Here is an 18,916-nt window from a genome sequence, read left to right on the forward strand (position 1 = left end):
CCACATGACTTCCTACGACATAATCTTTGATCAAGGCAGCATAGTTAGTAACACATGACCCTGGGCAGCATAATTATCTAGGTAACTTTGAGACACACGTGGAAAGGCCATGTCCATGAAACAAATTTGTTGTTCACAATACAAGCCGAAATCCAATCAAGCAATTGCTTGGGCAGAACATGTACACCTTGTTGAAATATGAAACCCATTGTATGTAATAGGGCCATACAAGAGATGCACTAGCTTAGGATAAATTGATTCCTATCTTTATTTTGTATGTATCAACAAAGGGAAAGTTCTCTATACACATGCGCATAGAAACACACTAGTATCTACCTCCCACACAAGTTTACGAGATTCACCTACTTACCATTTAGGTGGAATGCACTCTCCAAAACCATTGGCAAACACCACCATGTAATTTGCCTTTACAAGGCACCCTCATTTAAATAAATGTAGTGTAATCTCCTTTTGACTCATCTCTGGGCATGCTTCTCTTTACTTTGTCGCTTTCTCAATCTTTCAACATGGTATTGAAGAGTATTTGAAGGTATAGATTGTTGAAGCCACATGGGATGCTTTGACTACTACCATAGACGCTCCTTTTCTGCTCCTTGTAAGTCTCTTTGAAGCCATCTATAGCTGTTGTCGTCAACCGTGCTGAAAATGGCACCTATTTATGTTGAGAAACCACTTCTTCAGTTCACACACTTCAATTAGGGTTTGGCACTAACAACCCCAAAAAGGACTAGTGTCCACATCTCGGTCATCTTTTTCAATGGATACCAACACAATGGTGCACCACCCTAGACAGCTTATGCCTATAAATAGGTCACCTCTTTATTCATTGTTCACCCATTTCACTCATTCTTCACCCCTCCTCCTTCATCACTACGACACTCTTTGCTCTCCACACCACTGCTGCCTATACCCCTATTGAAAAACATTGCAGTTCATGGCCACGCTTCCTCTTCTCCTTAAAGCACCATGTTCCCATCACCTTTCAAGTTGCATTTGGAGACTCCATCCTACTAGCGTCGTCATCTAATAGTTGATGACATTATCTCCCACCTAGCGACCATCAAACAGCCTGCATTTGGAACTTCTATGCCTGGCGTCAACTCTTCCCACCTAGCAACAGCTTCTCACCCCTGGCATAAACCCAATACACCCCAAGTATTTGAGTTTTGCAGCCTAGGAGATCCTCTACAACTGGTGTCATCATACTCCACCTGACATCACCATCTAGGTTGCTTTCCCTACGTTTGATAGCTCTGACACACTCTAGGATTTGCGTTTTGCTGCCCAAGCCATCTCCCCAATATCTAAGGACTACGGTTTGCTCCCTCGGCAACTAGCGATCATCTTACTCATCTCCGACGATAACAAAGGATTGGATTCACTCCCTCGACAACTATCCTTCACCTTCCAATGATTACTTCAATACCCCACTGCCCAAAGGACCATGTTTCGCTCCCTTCACTTTGCAAATTCCCCACAGGTACTACCGTCTGATTCAGACAGGACAATGTAGTCATCTTCTAAGCTTGGACTCCCCTCTATCAACTTTTCTTCTCATAGCATGATTCATTGCATCATCATTGTGTTCTTCTTGTGTTTTCTGAGTCTCTCTTCTCTCTCAGTGTTTGCCATACACACTTTGTGTTTCTCACCACAAACCCTATTCTCTCTCTGGTCTCTTGGTCATTTTTTGACATGGCATTAGAGCCTTCTTCCATTAGTCATTTTTTACCATTTTTGCCTTGTATCTGTTGTGAATCGGCCTCAGGTGTTATAAGGATGTGAAATTTTATTGCTTTGCTTAGCATTTGATTAAAAGTTAATCAAATGTGCTAATGTGACTTACACATGTGAGGTGCTAATGTGATTTGCAGCCAGCAAGGATCAGTCCAATAGCATGTGACAACAGTTTGAAGCTCTCCAAGAACAATTTGAAGGTCCGTTCGGTACAAATGACAACATACAAGAGGGGGCAGCAGTCTTTCTAGTGGCCCTAAGCTATAGGTAACAACTTCCATGGTTGTTTAAGCAAGGCAACAATAGCTTTTCAATGTTTCTCACGATGAAACCCTGACATTTCTCTCTCTACAACATTCTCTCATCTGTCAAGTTATCTCATCATTTTCTAGCACTTTCAGCTATTGGAGAAAGAGATTTCAGTCAATCTCTAATGTAAATGCTAATTTACATCAGAAATTAGGGTTTGATAGACACCTTAGGATGCATGCTTAGAATTGAGAGCCTAGGACTTGAATTCCAATAGCTAAAATTGAGGAATTTCACAAAGATTCAAAAGGCCAACCAGCCAATAACAGATTTGGGGCTGAATTTGTCTTTCAAGGAGCACGGTGAAGGTCAGTTCTTGAGTAAACCAAGGGGTAAATTGATTTAGAAGCTTGCTGTAAGTTTTGACAGCAAGTGGTACTTGGATTAGTACAGGATTTCACTTGTACTCCTTCCATTTGCAATATAAGATAAAGAAATACCACAAGAGGCGCCAATTTTGGAGCCAACAGAATATCCATTGTCCAAGATTAATGTGGTAGAGTGTGCATTTTCAATTTATGAGAATTTTATACCTACTGTAATTAGTTTTAAATCAGGTTATCTACCACCCTATCGGAGAAGAAAGACTGGTTTCATCGTATCACTTGTCAAAAGACCATGCACCAGCGAGACAGTACGGTTTGCAGGGAGGAACACAAAGTGAACTCAGCAAACACTGAGAAGAGAAGAGAAGAGAGACGAAACTCTGATGAATGGAATGAATGTGATACAAGGGAACAAGGGTGCCGTAGCACAAGGAAGATGATGAAGACAACCACGAACCACGAACTGCAATGTCCTTCTGAAGGGATGTGAGGGTAGTGGAGACGCTAGAGAGAAGAGGTGACGGACTAAATGAATCAGCCGTTAGGAATGAATGAAAGAGTGGCCTACAAATAGGCACAGTCAGTCTAGGGTGGTGCCCCTTTTTGGGAATGCAAACCCTAAACGCAAAACGCAGAAATGCAAAAACGCAAACTGCGGGTGAAGGGTTTCTCAACACCCCCTCTTAGGCCCAAAAAAGGAACAAGAGAAGAGTGAGGAGGAGATGCAATGCTACATGCTGAAGAATACTCACACTGATCAATGCCAAATTATTTCCAAGACCTAGACTCAAATTTAGGTTAGCCCTAGATGTGTAGATTGTAGTAGGTGCCACTTGGACAGTGTTTCTCGTGGGAAAATTGTTCACTTACCCAAGCGCCCTAGTACAAAGATGATGAGAACACGTAGTGCATAGGAGAAATGTCGAACTTTGTATGGTACCGAGAACCATAAGGATATGTCCATACTCGATCTCAAGAGGTGACTCCATGCTGACCAAGGGATGAAGAAAATCCACCCTATAATCTGAGAATACTACTTGAAAGGAGACCTTTGAAGATAGTCAAGAGATTGGATGAGCCGTAGAACTTGAAACACAACCTCCGAAAAGAAGCCACTAGCTCCGTGACTTCAGGTTGGACGCAATACGAAGGCCTAGTCACTAAAGATCTAAGGACCCCAATCTAAGTAGATCCTCTAGATCTTGGGTATAAGAAGAGAAAATGACTACTCAAAGGAGATCCACTCCTCAAAAAAGAAAGGTGGTGGTGTGTGAAGATCTTCATGGCACATAGGGTCCCTCCTTGAATGGAAAGGAGTAGAAGTAGAAGCCCCCTCTAAAATCGAAGAAAAACTAGAAGCCCCCTCTGAAGTCGAAGAAAAATTGAAAGCCCCCTCTAGGCTGAAGTAAGAAAATCCCCCTCTGAATCCCAGTCTGAGAGAGAAAGGGAATCCAACCACTCATGGCTCACGGACTGTGAAACATTTGATGACGAAGAAAGCGCCCCTGGTCGTACCGAAGAAGGTATCTGGGGCTCGGAAGAAGAAGCCGGAAAACACCCAGAAGTGGCCTCTCGAACTTGAGTGGAAGAGGGTGGGGAAGAAGGAGGGAAGGAGGCTCAAGATGAGCCAAGGGTGGGGAACAGTCGCACGCTCTTAGCAAAGTGGATTGTGGAGGAGATGTGGGCCGTGGTAGCCACTATACCCAGAAGTGGGTGGGGGAAACCTTCGCACAGTGGGGTGGTCTCCAAGAGGGCTTATCACCTCATAAGGTCTTAGAGTCTCCGTATGCTCGAAAGGACTTAGTGCGCATCGGGTGCGGCTTATAGCCTTGAGCATAGTACTCTGTTAGCCAATGCAGAATGATCTCTGTGGCCCAAAAAGGAGAGGTGACACAAGGAGTGCTTGGTGAAAGACGCATATACTCCGGACGGGTAGGGAGCCAAGGTCGATGTCAACAGTCTTTGGTGGGATGACCCTTCCACCCAATAGTCTGGTCGTCTCTTGGTAAGGAAGCCACGGGTACCAATGTGCCTTGCTGAAGAAGAAAAAGGTCAGCCACGAACCATGACTGCAATGTCCACCTCAAGAGCTACGAGGACAGCAAAAGGGCTAGAAGTGCGCTGCCAGTGGAAGGAGGATGCTACCAGCAGTAAAAGGTTGCAACAGCAGTATGGTGGAGCTGTCGGGTTGTAGAGAATAGCCGCGCTAGCAAACTAGCTGAGCCACCAGCAGTAAAAAAAAGAAGGTGAAGGTGAAAGTGGAGTGTCGTCCTCCTCACCGAGTCCATAATGCCGTCTCAAGGCATCCAGTGATGGAGAAGCCTCATAGGACATCATAGGAATTGGAGAAGAAAGTGTCTTAAACATTGTGATTCAGTTACGAGTCACATTGTGTGCCCCGCACAAAGACTAGCTCTCCACAATATCCGCAAGATACTCTTGTACAGAGCACCACTTAAGCAGATCCTAATCTGTTTCCACCGGCGGTTGTTGTCACCACACCACCATACTACTTTGCATCTCATGGTATCATGTGGAGAAGACTGCTAGGGTTTGCACTGAGAAAACACAAAGTGTACGACCACGACAGAAACACAAAGAAACAAAACACAGACACAAAAAGCAAAACTCCAATCCTAAACACCAAACTCAAAACTCAAACACAGAAACTCAAACACAAACAGAAAAAGGGAGAAAAGAACACAACTCTGAAGTGAATGAATACTATAAATGAATGTAAGAGTGTACAGATACTCAAGGGCAGAGCAGTGTATCGGAGAGTGATGTCCACCGGAAACAAATCCCAAGTGCTATGACCACCAATTGGAGTGACAGAGTGAGAGAAACACTAAACGTTGATCACCAGAGTGTGAGCAGACTGAGGCGACTACAGAGGATGATACCTGATGATGTGGGTGAAGCAGCAAAAGGTAGCAGTAGAATGCCCCAGTAGAACATCGCAACAAAACGCAGCACTAAAAAGTAGCAGTAGAACGCTGCAATAAAATACAACAGTAAAACGTAGCAATAGACTGCCGCAATAAAACGCCGCAATAGAACACAGCAATAAAACGCAGCACTAGAACACCACAATAAAACGCCGTAGTAAAAGGCGGTAGTAAAACACAGCAATAGGAAGGTGGAAGCGGCAGCAGCAGCCTTGAACGCAGGCTGGAAAACAGCAAACACAAGAGGGAGCAGCCACCAATTAGAGTGTTGATGCAATGGAAGAAAAAGAGAAGTGGATGCCGAATCCGCGACCGGTTTTTGCCTTCACTAGAGTGGAGGATCTTTGCCACCATTTGAGCAAATCTAGCTCTGATACCATGTCAAAAGAGGATGCACCAGCGAAACACTAGGGTTTGCGAGAAGGAACATGGAGTGAACTCAACAAACACTGAGAAGAGAAGAGGAGAGAGAAGAAACTCTGATGAATGAAATGAATGTGATACAAGGGAACAAGGGAGCCATAGCACAAGGAAGATGATGAAGACAGCCACGAACCATGAACCGCAATGTCCTCCTGAACGGGTGTGAGGGTAGTGGAGAGGCTAGAGAGAAGAGGTGACAGACTGAATGAATCAGTTGTTAGGCATGAATGAGAGAGTGGCCTATAAATAAGCACAGTCAATTTAGGATGGTGCCCTTTTTTGGGGCTGCAAACCCTAAATGCAAAACGCAAAAAGGCAAACTGCAGGTGAAGGGTAAAGGGTGAAGGGTTTCTCAACATCACTTTGAATGTAGTTTCTTTGTGCCACAAAATATAGTTGTAAATAATGCCATAAGCTGCCTCAAAAGTCATAGACATTGCTCTTCTAGCTCCTTTGTGCCCTCAATCTACAGGCCAGCAGTACTACCTTTTGGTAGAAGATGCCTACAGCAAAATGAAGGCCAAATCTCTTGAAGTCATCGACTAAAAAGTTGTTATCCACTCAAATGCACACTTGCTCGTCACTTTTATGGAGTCATTTGACCCACTTTAAGGTTGGGTAATGCCATATTTTTTGAACAAGTACAAACTTGTGCTCTATAATCACTCATCAATGGAAAGATCATATCTTTCAAACCAAAGATCCAATCAAGGAATCGATAGCTCATCTTAGAGCCCATTTAATAGTGCATCTTTAGTCAAGACAGTCTAGACAAAGACATCTTTGTTATGGAGAAACAAGGAAAGCATCATAGCAAAAGGGAAGATCTGTAGATGCCAATTTGGAGCAACCAATGCTTCTCACAAACAACATTATTTTCTGAGGTATCATAATCTATTTGTAGCCTATTATATGTAGGTAATTGTGGCTAAAAGGACTTGATACTATTCTATCTCCATTGTGAGCTAGAGGCTGAATACCCAGACTTGGAACTACTACAATTTGTGAGCTAAAAGTTGAACGCTCAAACCTAGTACTACTACCTTTTCGTCCCATCACTCGAACCTCTCTTTGCAACACTTCGCTATTGTCATGAGAACATGTATTTTTTAAACCTCACTTAACATGTGGATTAATTTATAATCACAATGTTAAGTAAATGTTGCACATGTGCAATGTAATTGGGATCAGAGTAAATTTACAAGTTTGGGACCCGAGGAAATCACGGGATATCAAAGGCAAAAGTTGCTATAAGTTATGCCGCACAGGTACTTGGTAGTATCTAGTGCCACTTATTGGCCTAGGTCATTCATTTGACCATAAGTGACAGTTGATGACACTAGAGAAGTGGTAATTATTGGCCAATCAGATTATTTCTCAAAGCACCGAAATAATTATAAGATTAATTTTCAGTATTTAAAGACTGAAAATTAATATTTAATTATGGATAAAGCTAATGTTGAAAAACCCATTTGGGAAGACTGCCACTTGTCAAAAATGCCTATGCAAGACTGAAAAACGTGTTTAAAGGCTAGAGAAAAGCATTTTAGTGTATTCAGCTTGCAAGAGAGAGGGAGGAAATGTTGCTAGTCTGATTTGCAGCCATTGGAGGACCTTCTAAGGCAACCAGGGAGAGGAGAAGACTAATCAACAATAGGTGTCAGCATCTACATGCTATTGAGACAAGGCAACAGCAGTAGATGACGGATTTTCTTCAGTTTTTTGCATCTACAAGCTGTTGAGACAAGGCAGCAACAGTAAATGAAACCACCCTTCCTTCTTGGAATGGGTGGTGATAACTTGATTTAAGAGTTAGTTACAGCAATAAATAAATACACATAAAATGAAATCCACAATTTACCATAACATTCTTGGACAGTAGACATATTGTTGGCCCCAAAATTGACGCCCCTTGCGGCATTTCTTTAGCTTTCATTCAATTGGAAGGAGTACAACTCGAGATTCTTCAATCTCCTCCTGCTAACCGATGGCTCTTGCTGTCATAAATGACCAGCAAGCCTTTTGGGTCATTTGCCCCTTGATTCACCCAGGACTTCTTCTCCAATTTGACCCTTCGCTGGCCAAATGCTGCCCCAAATCAATTTGGGATGGACTAGCTCCTGAAATTCCTTGATAATCCTCAATTATCAGCTGCTGATTTCAGTCCCTTGAGCCTTCAATCTCTGGCTAACCGATTGCTCTTGCTGTCATAAATGACCAGTAAGCCTTTTGGGTCATTTGCCCCTTAATTCACCTAGGACTTCTCCAATTTTACCCTTGGCTGGCCAAATGCTGCCCCAAATCAATTCGGGATGGGCTGGTGAAATCCCTTGATAATCCTCAATTATCAGCTGCTGATTTCAGTCCCTTGAGCCTTCAATCTCTGGCAGAAATCCGAAGGTGGCTGCTAAACCCTAATTTCTGCTGTAAATTAGGGTTTACTACAGAAATTACAGATCAGCCAACCAAAAATGGCTGAGATCTCCTCCGAATGGCTAAGAGTTGCTGCGAATGGCTTAGCAACTTCCCAAGTCAAGAATATGCAATCTCCATCACCAAAATGGTCTCCAATGGCTGGGAAATGGCCCCAAAAGCTGGCAGCAACAGTCCAATATCTCTTTTCAACAGCTCCAAAATGAAAAAACAAGATTTCCCTCTCCCTTTAGCCCTATTTAGCCTTTCCCCCACTTGCATGGGAAAGTTTTGCCAAGTGGCAGCTTTCTTAATCCATTTTTCAGCAATTTCCAGCCATTTAATTAATTTTCAAAATTAATTCAGCCCTTAATCCATGCCCAGAAAAGTGACCTTGCCCATCCAAAAATTAATTGGCTAGGCCATTTGCAACGCAAAGTGGTCCCATGCATTAATTGACCCTTAGACAAGCATTAATCCATTAATTAATACCTAGTCCCTAGTGTCACCGCTAACACTTAATGGCCAATTAATGGTCCTAAGGGCAAACTGACACCGAAATTCACCTAGAATCTAAGTGTAACATGTTACAACTTTTGCCTTTGACACCCATCTTTTTCGCAGGGTCCTTCGGCCTTCAACTGTGAAAAAGTAGCTTGCACCTCACATGTGCAAATGTCAATTAAACATAAGCAAAGCATCAAATTTTCACGTCCTCGTGACAATAAATGACTGATTTTCTTCAGTTCTCCGCAAAGAGAGTCTAAATTTTCTCTCTTCTCAGCACTCTCTTATCTCCCAATCTTTCTACGGCCCTGCTCCGAAGATAATAGCATTGAGATCACCAAAGGCTGAGAAATTTCAGATTTCTCTACTGTAAACCCTAATCTGTAGCACAAATTAGAGTTTAGCAATAGCCTCGAGAAACTTGCAAAAATTGGAAGCTCCAAGACTTGGATTCAACATTGCTGAAGCTGATTTCAGTTAAATTCAAGAGGAGGAACCAGCAAATCAATGAATTTGTGGCATTTTCCATCTTCATCAAAGCAGGTGAGGGCCAATTGATTGCCCGAATCAAGGGGCAAATCAAATTAAAGACTTGCTGGTCCTTTTGACAGCAAGGGAAGTTGGAATACCGAAAGGAATTGGGAGAATCCCATTGTAAATCAACTTCTTCAATTAAGTTAAAGAAATACCAAAAGGAACGCCAGTTTTGGGACCAACAAGGTGTCCATTTTCCAAGATTGTAAGCTAATTTGCATTTATCAGTTTTATAATAAAGTTGTAATTAGGGAATTACCACCCATCCACAGAAGGAAAGCTCGTTTTATCTTTCCACTGGTATATTGTTTCCCTCAATTGCTATGTGACATCATGCTCAACTCCAGTCAAATGTATCTTCATAGACTTTGGTGGTGTTGTCGGACTCAAGTTTCATACACAGAGGACCACACTCTCCGATACTCAGTCTTAGCCCACTCCCACTAGGATTCGTGGTGGTTGGACAATTCCACTCCTTAAGCATTACATTTGTATCATCTTCTTCACTCATTCATAATCAGCATTCATTCTTTCAATAGATTCTTCTCCCATTTTAGAGTTTTGGCATTTCTGCATGAGTTATTGTTTTTCAATCGTATCTTTTGTGTTTTCTTTGTTCAAACCCTAGTGTATCTTCATAGCATGCTCATGTGTAATTAAGTAGCATTAAAAACCTCAACAAATCAAGTTAAATATGAACAACCTAAAATTGACCCTCCAAAAGTGTCTCAATAACTTCCCAGTGATATCCAATATCGACATAGCATAGGTGGCCCACCTTGGACTGATTTGCTTGGAGTGGATATCAAGTCTATCTAGAAAAGCTCAAAGATTTCCTACTAGTATTTGACTTCCATAAAGGTTACATTGGCTGGGCATAGGCAAACAATATCTTTTGGCACGTGTCAAAAGATAGATGAAATTTCACACAAGCCATTGCCTATTTGGAGTCCAACATGCAAGGGCCAACTTGACAACTTTCAAGACACTTATAAGATATTGTAAGTGTCTTACAATCTCATGCAACTACAAAATTTGCCTTAGCCAAAGAAAGCTATGCTAATTGTAGCATTTGAAAGGCAAAATCTTAGATTTTCGTAATATCATGCTGCCATTCCAAATGTAGGTATGGTATCCATAGATATTTTGATATCCACAGCCTCCTTTTGGGCACAAAGAAAGACTATCACCAAAAGCCTAGGTCAAGAAAGTTTTGGCGCCTTGTATTTGCAGGCCATATATGGATCCTAATCTATGACCTTGTATATACATATGACAAACAATGTGCAACAATAGCATACACTAAAGTGAAGCCTTTCCTACAAATATACCAAGGTCAAAGGGATTGGCATGTCCATATGAGTGTTGCGATGGGACAATTGCATTTAGGTTCAGTAAGTATATCATACATGCCAATTTGTGACCAAAGCCTAAGTTCATCATCAATGTTAAAGGGATTGGCATGTTCATATGAACATTGCCCTTGGACAGTTGCATTTTCAGTGCACTATGCACCACGTAAATGATATGTGCCAATTTGTAACCAAAGCCTAAGTTCATCATTGTTTGAGAAATAAATTCCCACTACTTGTATTGAATCCTTTTGCCACAACTACTTGCATAATCAACACATCCTACTCGATACTTTTATGTACAGAATAGTAATCAAGGATGTTTTCATTCTGTTGTCATGTAGGGCCAAACCAGTCATGTCACGTGATGCACTCGTGATGCTTATGATGTTCCAAGAGGGACCTTCCATCCATGACAAGAGCAGGTCCAAAAAAGACCGCCCATTCCTATCACCCAGTGTGAGTGCCATGGGGGCCTATGAATGAATCACCCCCTTGGCAAGCAAAAAAAGGCTAAAAACGGCCACACAAGCCTAAGAACCCAAAAGGGCCAATAGAGAGCTACACATAGTAAAAAGGGATGGCCATTTTCTAGCTTCGCATCCCATCCCCATACTGTCCTTGTCTCGTCCCCATGTTAGAGCCCCCTCTCATAGTAACAAGGGATGGCAATTCCTGCCCTTGTCCCCAAAACCCATCCCATGTTACTATGGAGCTACCCTCAAATGCACCACCCATTTGCCAATGCATAACTGCCCAAGTGAAGGCCATCAAAGAGGATCCATATTCTGGTCGCCTAGCAAAAGGAGGCACATAGACAGGTCACCCAACTCAAAATGGGTCAAAATGGGCATTGTCCAAGAGCAGTTTTACCCTATACTAGCATGTCAATTTCGAACAATCCAAATGGTTGCTTTTGCACATGGATGAATGTGCATTATGTTTTCAAATTCAAAGTTTATGTGCAAACATTTGGGTCATCTAGTGGGCTAGAATGTCACTCAGCAAATGATGGGTTTGGCTTTCAAAAATTGGAGAGGCAGATGTGACTATTGGAAAGTGTCCACGTGACCATTGCATGTAAGACTGAAAAATAAATCATTTGTACTTATAGAATAGATACAAACTTTAAATGGACTAGGCTAACATTGATGGTTTTATGTCCACAGCTATCATCTTTGTGGAGAACCAAGAGAGAAAAAAGAAGTGAGACTATTGGCAAGTGCAAAGTTCTCTCTTCCAAAATCATGAGGGACTGATTGCTGTTAAAAGGTATAAACATGTCTTAGGTCTGTAAATTAGTATTATTGTGGAAATATTTGGAAGGACAGCAACCTTGAACTAAAATATCAGCTGCTTTATGCAAATTCTCACAATGAATGCATTCGATGACAGGATCAAATGCCGAGGATTGGATTTTGAGAAATTTTAAGGATTCCATACTGCATCCCCCTTTGCTATAATTTCCTACAAAACTGGTTTTGAAATAGAAAGAGGCACTATGTAGTATCAAATAGATAGATAGGTAATGACATGTGGAGAGATTTGCTCATGATAGAGAGTTTCCATTAGAGTTCAGCATTTGACTTCTTTTGGCCATTTCATAACCACAAAATGATCATTTTTAGTAGTCAAAAGATATCTCTAGAGTGAATCACACTCTCATTAGTGATGACTCTCAGGCTCAATGTGTGTATGTTTTGGAAGGATCATTAAACATTTTTGACCAATTTCTCTCTTGAGTGCTAGCATAGATAACAGGCGTGGAGCATTCTGCAAAATGCAATGATATGGAATTGATTCAGAAAATTATTAAACCTTTTCAGCCAGTTTCTCTGTTCAATATCGAGCATAAAATATTGGATTGGAGCATTCCATATATAGTTAAGGTTAACTTTGAACGCAAACAGAAATAGGAATGGAAATGAAAACGGAGATGACAATGTTTAAGAAGAGGGAAACGGAAACACCACATCATTAAGGGGTGGGAGAGAAGAGGTGAAGAGGACGAAATAGTGAAAAGAGAGAACAGGACAAGACATTTCTAATGGAGGAAAAGCAAGAGACTATGGGTGTCTTAAAAGGATAGAAAGGTAGAGCCATATTATGGCCTAAATCCAAGTTCATTTCCACAATTTGCCACTTGGCATTCCAAAGCCTAGTTGATGAGGTAAACATTAGGGGAAACATCCCAATCCAAGGGGAAGCACAATGCGGCACCATTTCAGACAAGAGAAACATTTCGCCCAGGAAACATTTTTCAGGGTTTCTTGAGCTGTTTCAGAGTTTCAAGCACCTCCAACGAACGGTTTGGGGCATTTCCTGCTTCTATGATTCCACATGTGCACCCACCCAAAATCTTGGGTCCAAAGATTGCCCCCTCTCTATTTCTTGGGTGACCTCTCTCGTGTTAGGCCTCCGAGGGACTAGTTCGCACTCAGGGGCTTGGGATTTTGTCTAGAGAGATTCCAACATCATATGGACAAGCCATAAATTCTAGAGAGATTAATTATTTGCACTCAACATGACTACATCAACGCTTTCCCTTGGTTTTATCATCAGACATCCTGCTTAAAATGGTTGGTCCTTCCTGTGTTTGAGGAGTTAGGTTCAATTTCCATCACTTATGCTCATCTTTAGCTATGCAGATATTCACAGGGGTCCTAATGGATCATTTTTGTTCAATGAAAACTTAAACTTCACTGCTCTCAACTATCAAAAACAAAATGCAACATCATGAATGAAGAAACAAGAAGAATGATCAAAATTTTTGAAAAGATGGCCAAACCTCCCTTGGATGATGCAATCAATTCCTAGATCAAGAATACTGAAACTATTCCTAATTTGCTTCTAGATCTATAGAATGCTCTCTAAATGCCTCCTTTTGTAGTGTGTACAAATGCACAAATAGATAAATACATGTTGTTCATGTAAAACCTACTAAGTGAAATACCTTTTCAGATACTATACTCCCATTTAGAAGCTCAGGTGCCATCCATGGCAAGGTTCCTCGCACACCACCAGATATCATGGTTTTATGCTTTACTTTAGACAGCCCGAGGTCAGCCACCTGCACACCCAAAAAGAAAACGACAACAACAACAATAACATAAAAAGGCATCCTTGGATCATTTTCTGACCACTCCTCAAATTACTTGTGTAGCTCATCTAACTAATACAAGCCCTGGGTGAAGCAAATTGTGGCAGAAAAGCTAGAGACCATGAGTGATATCAGACAATAACAGTAGTCAAAGGGAGCAGATTCCAATAGAAAATCCAGATGCTGAAGAATGCTAGACAAACGATACATAAGATCACTACGTGTGCAGCTGCAAACCTTTGTCTGGTTAGAAGTATATGTAGAAATATTGCACATCAAATGTACTCATATTTATAATAAATATAAGATATTTTAGAGATTACATGCAGTACATTGACTGCAACCTTTTCATTATCATATAAAATTGATGCTATTACTGCTGAAAGCGTACATTTAATCAGAACAGCCTTCAATAGCTTTGTAAAAAGCTCTACAAATGGCTCTTCAAAACAGAACCCCTCTTGAAAATGTTCACAGCTCCAGCCAGCTATGCAAACACGCGTATGCATTGTGAGACAGCATGTGCATGTGTGTGAGTGCAAGTGATCTACTTTCTCTAGCCTTTGTTTTCTTTCATGAATAAAGAAACATCAACCTAGCTAATTTTCAAAGAGCCACTGTGACATGCACTGTAAAGCCACAATAGCAAAATGACATTCCTCTCTGCCGCCTAACTTTTCAAATTGGTTCCATCCAATTTATTCAAGTCCCCAAACATTTTCATCAGGTCATTCTGAGCTGCCATTACTTACCAGCTGCTGTCCAAAGTACAATTGTAGGTGCAGCAGAAAAGAAAAGCAATGAGGAACTCAGAAGCTTACAGTTTATGGCTCGAATGTTGATATCGGAGTTGAATGACAAGGAGGATGCTGAAAATTGAAGCAAACCTAGTTCCAATGTCCCCGAATATTGCATAAAACAATGAATTGGACCTCAATATCAATGAATGCGAGTGAATTTCACAAAAGCCCCAAATTTTTGTCATGAAATTTGGCATCAATGATGAAAATTCTTAAAATTTTGGAGTCACCAATGGCCAATTTTGCAAATTGATGAACAAATTCTGCAATTTCCAGGAAAGCCCCGAAATTTTTGGTGAAATAATGATGAATTTGGGGGAATTAATGGAATGCCCTAATTTCCAACCAAATGTGCTGGGAAAGAGTTCAACTTGTGAATGGGGACCAGTGACAGTTGACTTTCAGGCTGATTTTTGAAGTGGCTTGTTAAGCATGAAACACGCTGTCAACGTGTTGGTCAAACTTGGCACACAACACAAGGCAGGAAACGCAAGCATGCAGAAGACGGAAGACACAACATGGGGCATCAAACAGTGTGTGCACATTTGGGGTAGCAGGTCGTAGCGACTTGGAACAAGCAACACGACACAGCATGTGGCAGCAACCCAAATACGGGGCACGACGGTTGCAAGTGACATCTCTACTCTAGTCAGAGTGCCACGCAGGTATGATATGGCGAAGGAAAGAGAAGGTAACATATCTGATCCAGACCGAGTACCAGCACACACCAAGAGATGACTGCAATACTGAACCAAGGAATATTGTAGTAGACACGTAGAAGGCACCAGCTCCATTGGGGCAGGCACATAATCTGATGGGTGTGGAACAGCAAGGGCGACTGGAGCAGCAGAGGCGAGCAACTGCTGATTGATGAACTGATGCAGATGTCAAAGGCAGCAGCAGCAAGTATAGCAAGATGGAAGAAGAGAAGGACCGAGCTCGAAGTTCAATGGCATCAGTAGGTGAACAGCAAGAGAGAAGAAGAGATTGCTGGAATATAGCATCCATTGAGGTGAGAATGATAGAATGACAGTAGAATCCTTAAGGTACCATACTACCACACCCAGGTTGGGTGTTCACATACAGAAAAAACACTTCCATATGTAAGTTTACCTTGCACCTTTAGTCTTCCATCAAAAGCATCTCAATATGAAGCAATGGTATGCAGGTCATTAGGTATCCTTTTGGTACTTACATGCTGGGCTTGTACTTTATTTAGGACTAAAATTGCAAATCTATCAGTTCTGGCTAGCTGGAGATTTGAATTTTGGTGTCCCTTGGCTCCACACTTTCTCCTTGAGCCATGATCCTTCAACTAGGATGGAGGCTTCCTTCCCAAGGTAGCATTTCAAGCATCCATTGATGCTACCATGGAGATTGTATTTCCTCATGTTTTCAGCTGAAATGTTTCTAAAGCTTCTTCATCAAGTCCTTTGTACCTTGAACAAATTGGTCCACCTCCTCCTTTGAATCCTCCCACAATCCTTGCATTGTCCAGCATGTTTCAGAAAAAGGAGACTTGAGGGCGTTTTGCTGACAACAGATCCCAAACAAGCCAGTGGTCACCATGCAACATTCCTTCCTTACTCTTTACTCTTCATCTCACTGACGCCTTTCGAGGGTGCTTTAGTATTGTAGTTCCCTTTACATTAGGTTTAGGCATGTAAATATAAGTGAAACCAAAAAGTAAAGAGGATCAAAAGAAGATATCCATTGCCTTTGCAATCTTGATAAGCCCTAGGACAAATCCATCATGACCACCTTGGTCCAATTCCTTGGTCTCTTGGGGGTTGGACCTTTTGAGTCCAGCAAAGAGCCTACTTCTCTTCCTTGGGATTATATTTTGGTCTTGAGAGGGAGTATTAACCTACCCCAAATTTTAGCCTAAAGTCAATCTCAAATTGGGGGCTAATTTCTTTAGCTCTCGTACAGCCCCAAATCAAAATCTAGATAAACTATGAAAAAGACAAAATTCAAGATTCTAGGTAGGACAATTGGCTCAAAAGGTCCTAAAAAAGGGATCCATATCCATGGGCCGGCCAAAGTTTCGATCTCTCAATCTATCCTTTGCCATCACTTTCTTCACCAACTTGCCATCATATCTATCATCGCAATCAGCCTACATCCCTTCAGCCCAACCCTCATCAGCAACCTGCTGCCAGCGATCATGTCCATTTGCTGGCCTACTTTCCATCCCTTGATCTTTTCTCTGCCATCACTTTCTTTGCCAACTTGCCATCATCTTTTCCATCACCATCAGCCTACCTTTGTTAATCCCAGCCCTCATCAGCACCCTGCTGCCAGCTGTCCTTACCTTCTTGATCTTGAAAGCCTGGCATTCAACAGCACGTGCAAGCACTCTCAAAGATATCTCAACTAACCTAATGTCCCCCTTGGAGCCTATTCCTTCAATGCTTATTGCCCCGTTAGTGCAGGTTGTGAGGGATTGATACCCTAAATCTCCGAACAAGGCTATAGGAGAGGATGTCCCTTCAAGATCGCACTACCTACTACCCAAAGATGAATAAACCAAAGTCTTCATATGGAGGCATCGAAGACTGGCAGAAGAAGCAAGTCCAAGTCACCCTTTGACCCAAATTCCATCCTGTAATACTCCTCTATTAACTTCGGCATACCATCCTAATGGCCCAATCTACAACCTGGAAGGAGGTGCACAATAGTAGAGCTACACCGCTTGCAAGAATCTAGAACTCCTAGCTCAAAGAGGACACATTGACATGAGCACAATGGGATTTCCAACATCTATGTGTCCATTAGAAGTGGTGCAAGGCACCTATGGTTACATTTTCCTAGCCCCTCTCTTATTACTCCCATTGAAATGCAAGTTGTTACTATGGAGATCGAGACCTATACCAACATGTGAACATGAGAAGAGGTGGTTTTAAGAGATAGAATGACAAGTATAACTTCCCAAAAACATGCATATTTAGATGATTTTGCTTTTGGTACCTCATCTTTTCACACACAATTCCCACCCATCCCACCTATTCCTTCACTCATTCTATCTTTTGTTACTCCATTCACTCATTCACCTAAACCTAATCACACCATAACAGGAGGTCCTAATTCCTTTCGGCGCCAACCTAGAACCCCATATATTTTGTTCTTATACCTCAATCGAATAGTGGAGGTGCGACAATGGTGGACATGCCGCTCAAAAACAAGACTGTCAAGAGCTCACATGCAATGGTATCCATCCACACGCCAAACATCACTCAAATGGCCACACAATTTACAAAAATGTCAATGCCTAGTGGATCATCTTCTTTCTATTAGGCAACTCCACCTTATAATGGTTATGCACCTAAAATACCTATGATGAGCACCTTGGTGTTGCTTGTAGTACCTATTGAACTACCTACTATTTTTCCGCCCACTTACCCATCACCTCATTCTTTCCACTCTACACACTCTCTAAAAACATGTTTAGTAATAAGGGAAATCTCACCTCATGCAGCATGTGTTGAATTCCTAGGATACATGGAACCTCATTCAAGGGCACCAAAACCAACCTAACCCAAGATGGCCTTTATATGAGGTTTCACAATCCTTGAAGAGCCATAATGTTGCAACCATAGTCAAGCTAATGCATAATCTAGTGCCCGACTAACCTTACATCTAAGCATTATACACATTAGATGGACCCCTATGCGGCATGTGATCATAACCATTGTATCAACCTTGCCTATGAGCTCTAGAAGTTCAAATTTGTTGAAAGGAACAACTTTGACAATCAAGTTAGCCGAGTATCAACATTCTCTTGACCAATTGGCCACCGTTGGTCCTCGCCTCCCCCTCCCCCCCCCAAAATTTGACGATGACCAAGTCACTCTATTTTTTAACAAGCTACCACCAAAACATTTCAATTTTATGCAACAAACCATCTCCCAACCTCAATTGCCCACCTTCTACAAATTCGAGTGTAGCTATTGCACTTTGCATAGTGATTCCCCATGTTCAAAAGAAGTTTAGTTTGCCATCTTTGGAGGGACCCCTAGTTTTCACCCCTCAAAAGGGAAAGCAAGGGCATGGGAAGAGAAAGACTAGTGGGGAGCAAAGTAGTTCCATTCAAGGCTAGAACTAGGTTAGCAAACATACCAAAGAAGAATAGGTTTGCCGACGTTGCCAAAAGGCAAGCCATTTGGACGACAAGTATTTGTTAAAGGGCCAAGGGCACTCACCCAAACCTCGCAAGTCTACTTCCCGTAGGACCTCGAATCCACCAAGAGGAAACAATGTTCAACCTCCCTGGCAATTGAGAGGAGGTCACTCTCTTGCACTTGCAGCTCATCCACCACACCTACAAGATGCTCACATTGATCGATGGACATTCGTTAGTCACATGACCTGTGGAAAACCCCCTCAACTAGTCCTCTTCTCGATATGTCACGAGGACTTAAAATTTTGATGGTTTGCTTAGCATTTA

The 18,916-nt window shown here is 41.9% G+C and overlaps 1 protein-coding gene across 2 annotated transcripts in view; it reads right to left on the reverse strand.

Moving 5' to 3' along the window:
* Nucleotides 1-18,916, reverse strand: part of LOC148031930 (RAF-like serine/threonine-protein kinase PRAF) — a 65,014-nt gene that overhangs the window by 14,404 nt on the left and 31,694 nt on the right. For both annotated transcript variants that reach the window (XM_087682520.1, XM_087682519.1), the window contains exon 7: nt 13,523-13,639. In XM_087682520.1, the coding sequence (XP_087538646.1) occupies nt 13,523-13,639 (117 nt within the window). The remainder of the gene's footprint in view (nt 1-13,522; nt 13,640-18,916) is intronic.

This window comes from Lygodium microphyllum, chromosome 8, assembly GCF_053477565.2.
Source record: "Lygodium microphyllum isolate KBCC chromosome 8, Lygodium_microphyllum_v1.1.10, whole genome shotgun sequence".
Classification (NCBI taxonomy): Eukaryota; Viridiplantae; Streptophyta; class Polypodiopsida; order Schizaeales; family Lygodiaceae; genus Lygodium; species Lygodium microphyllum.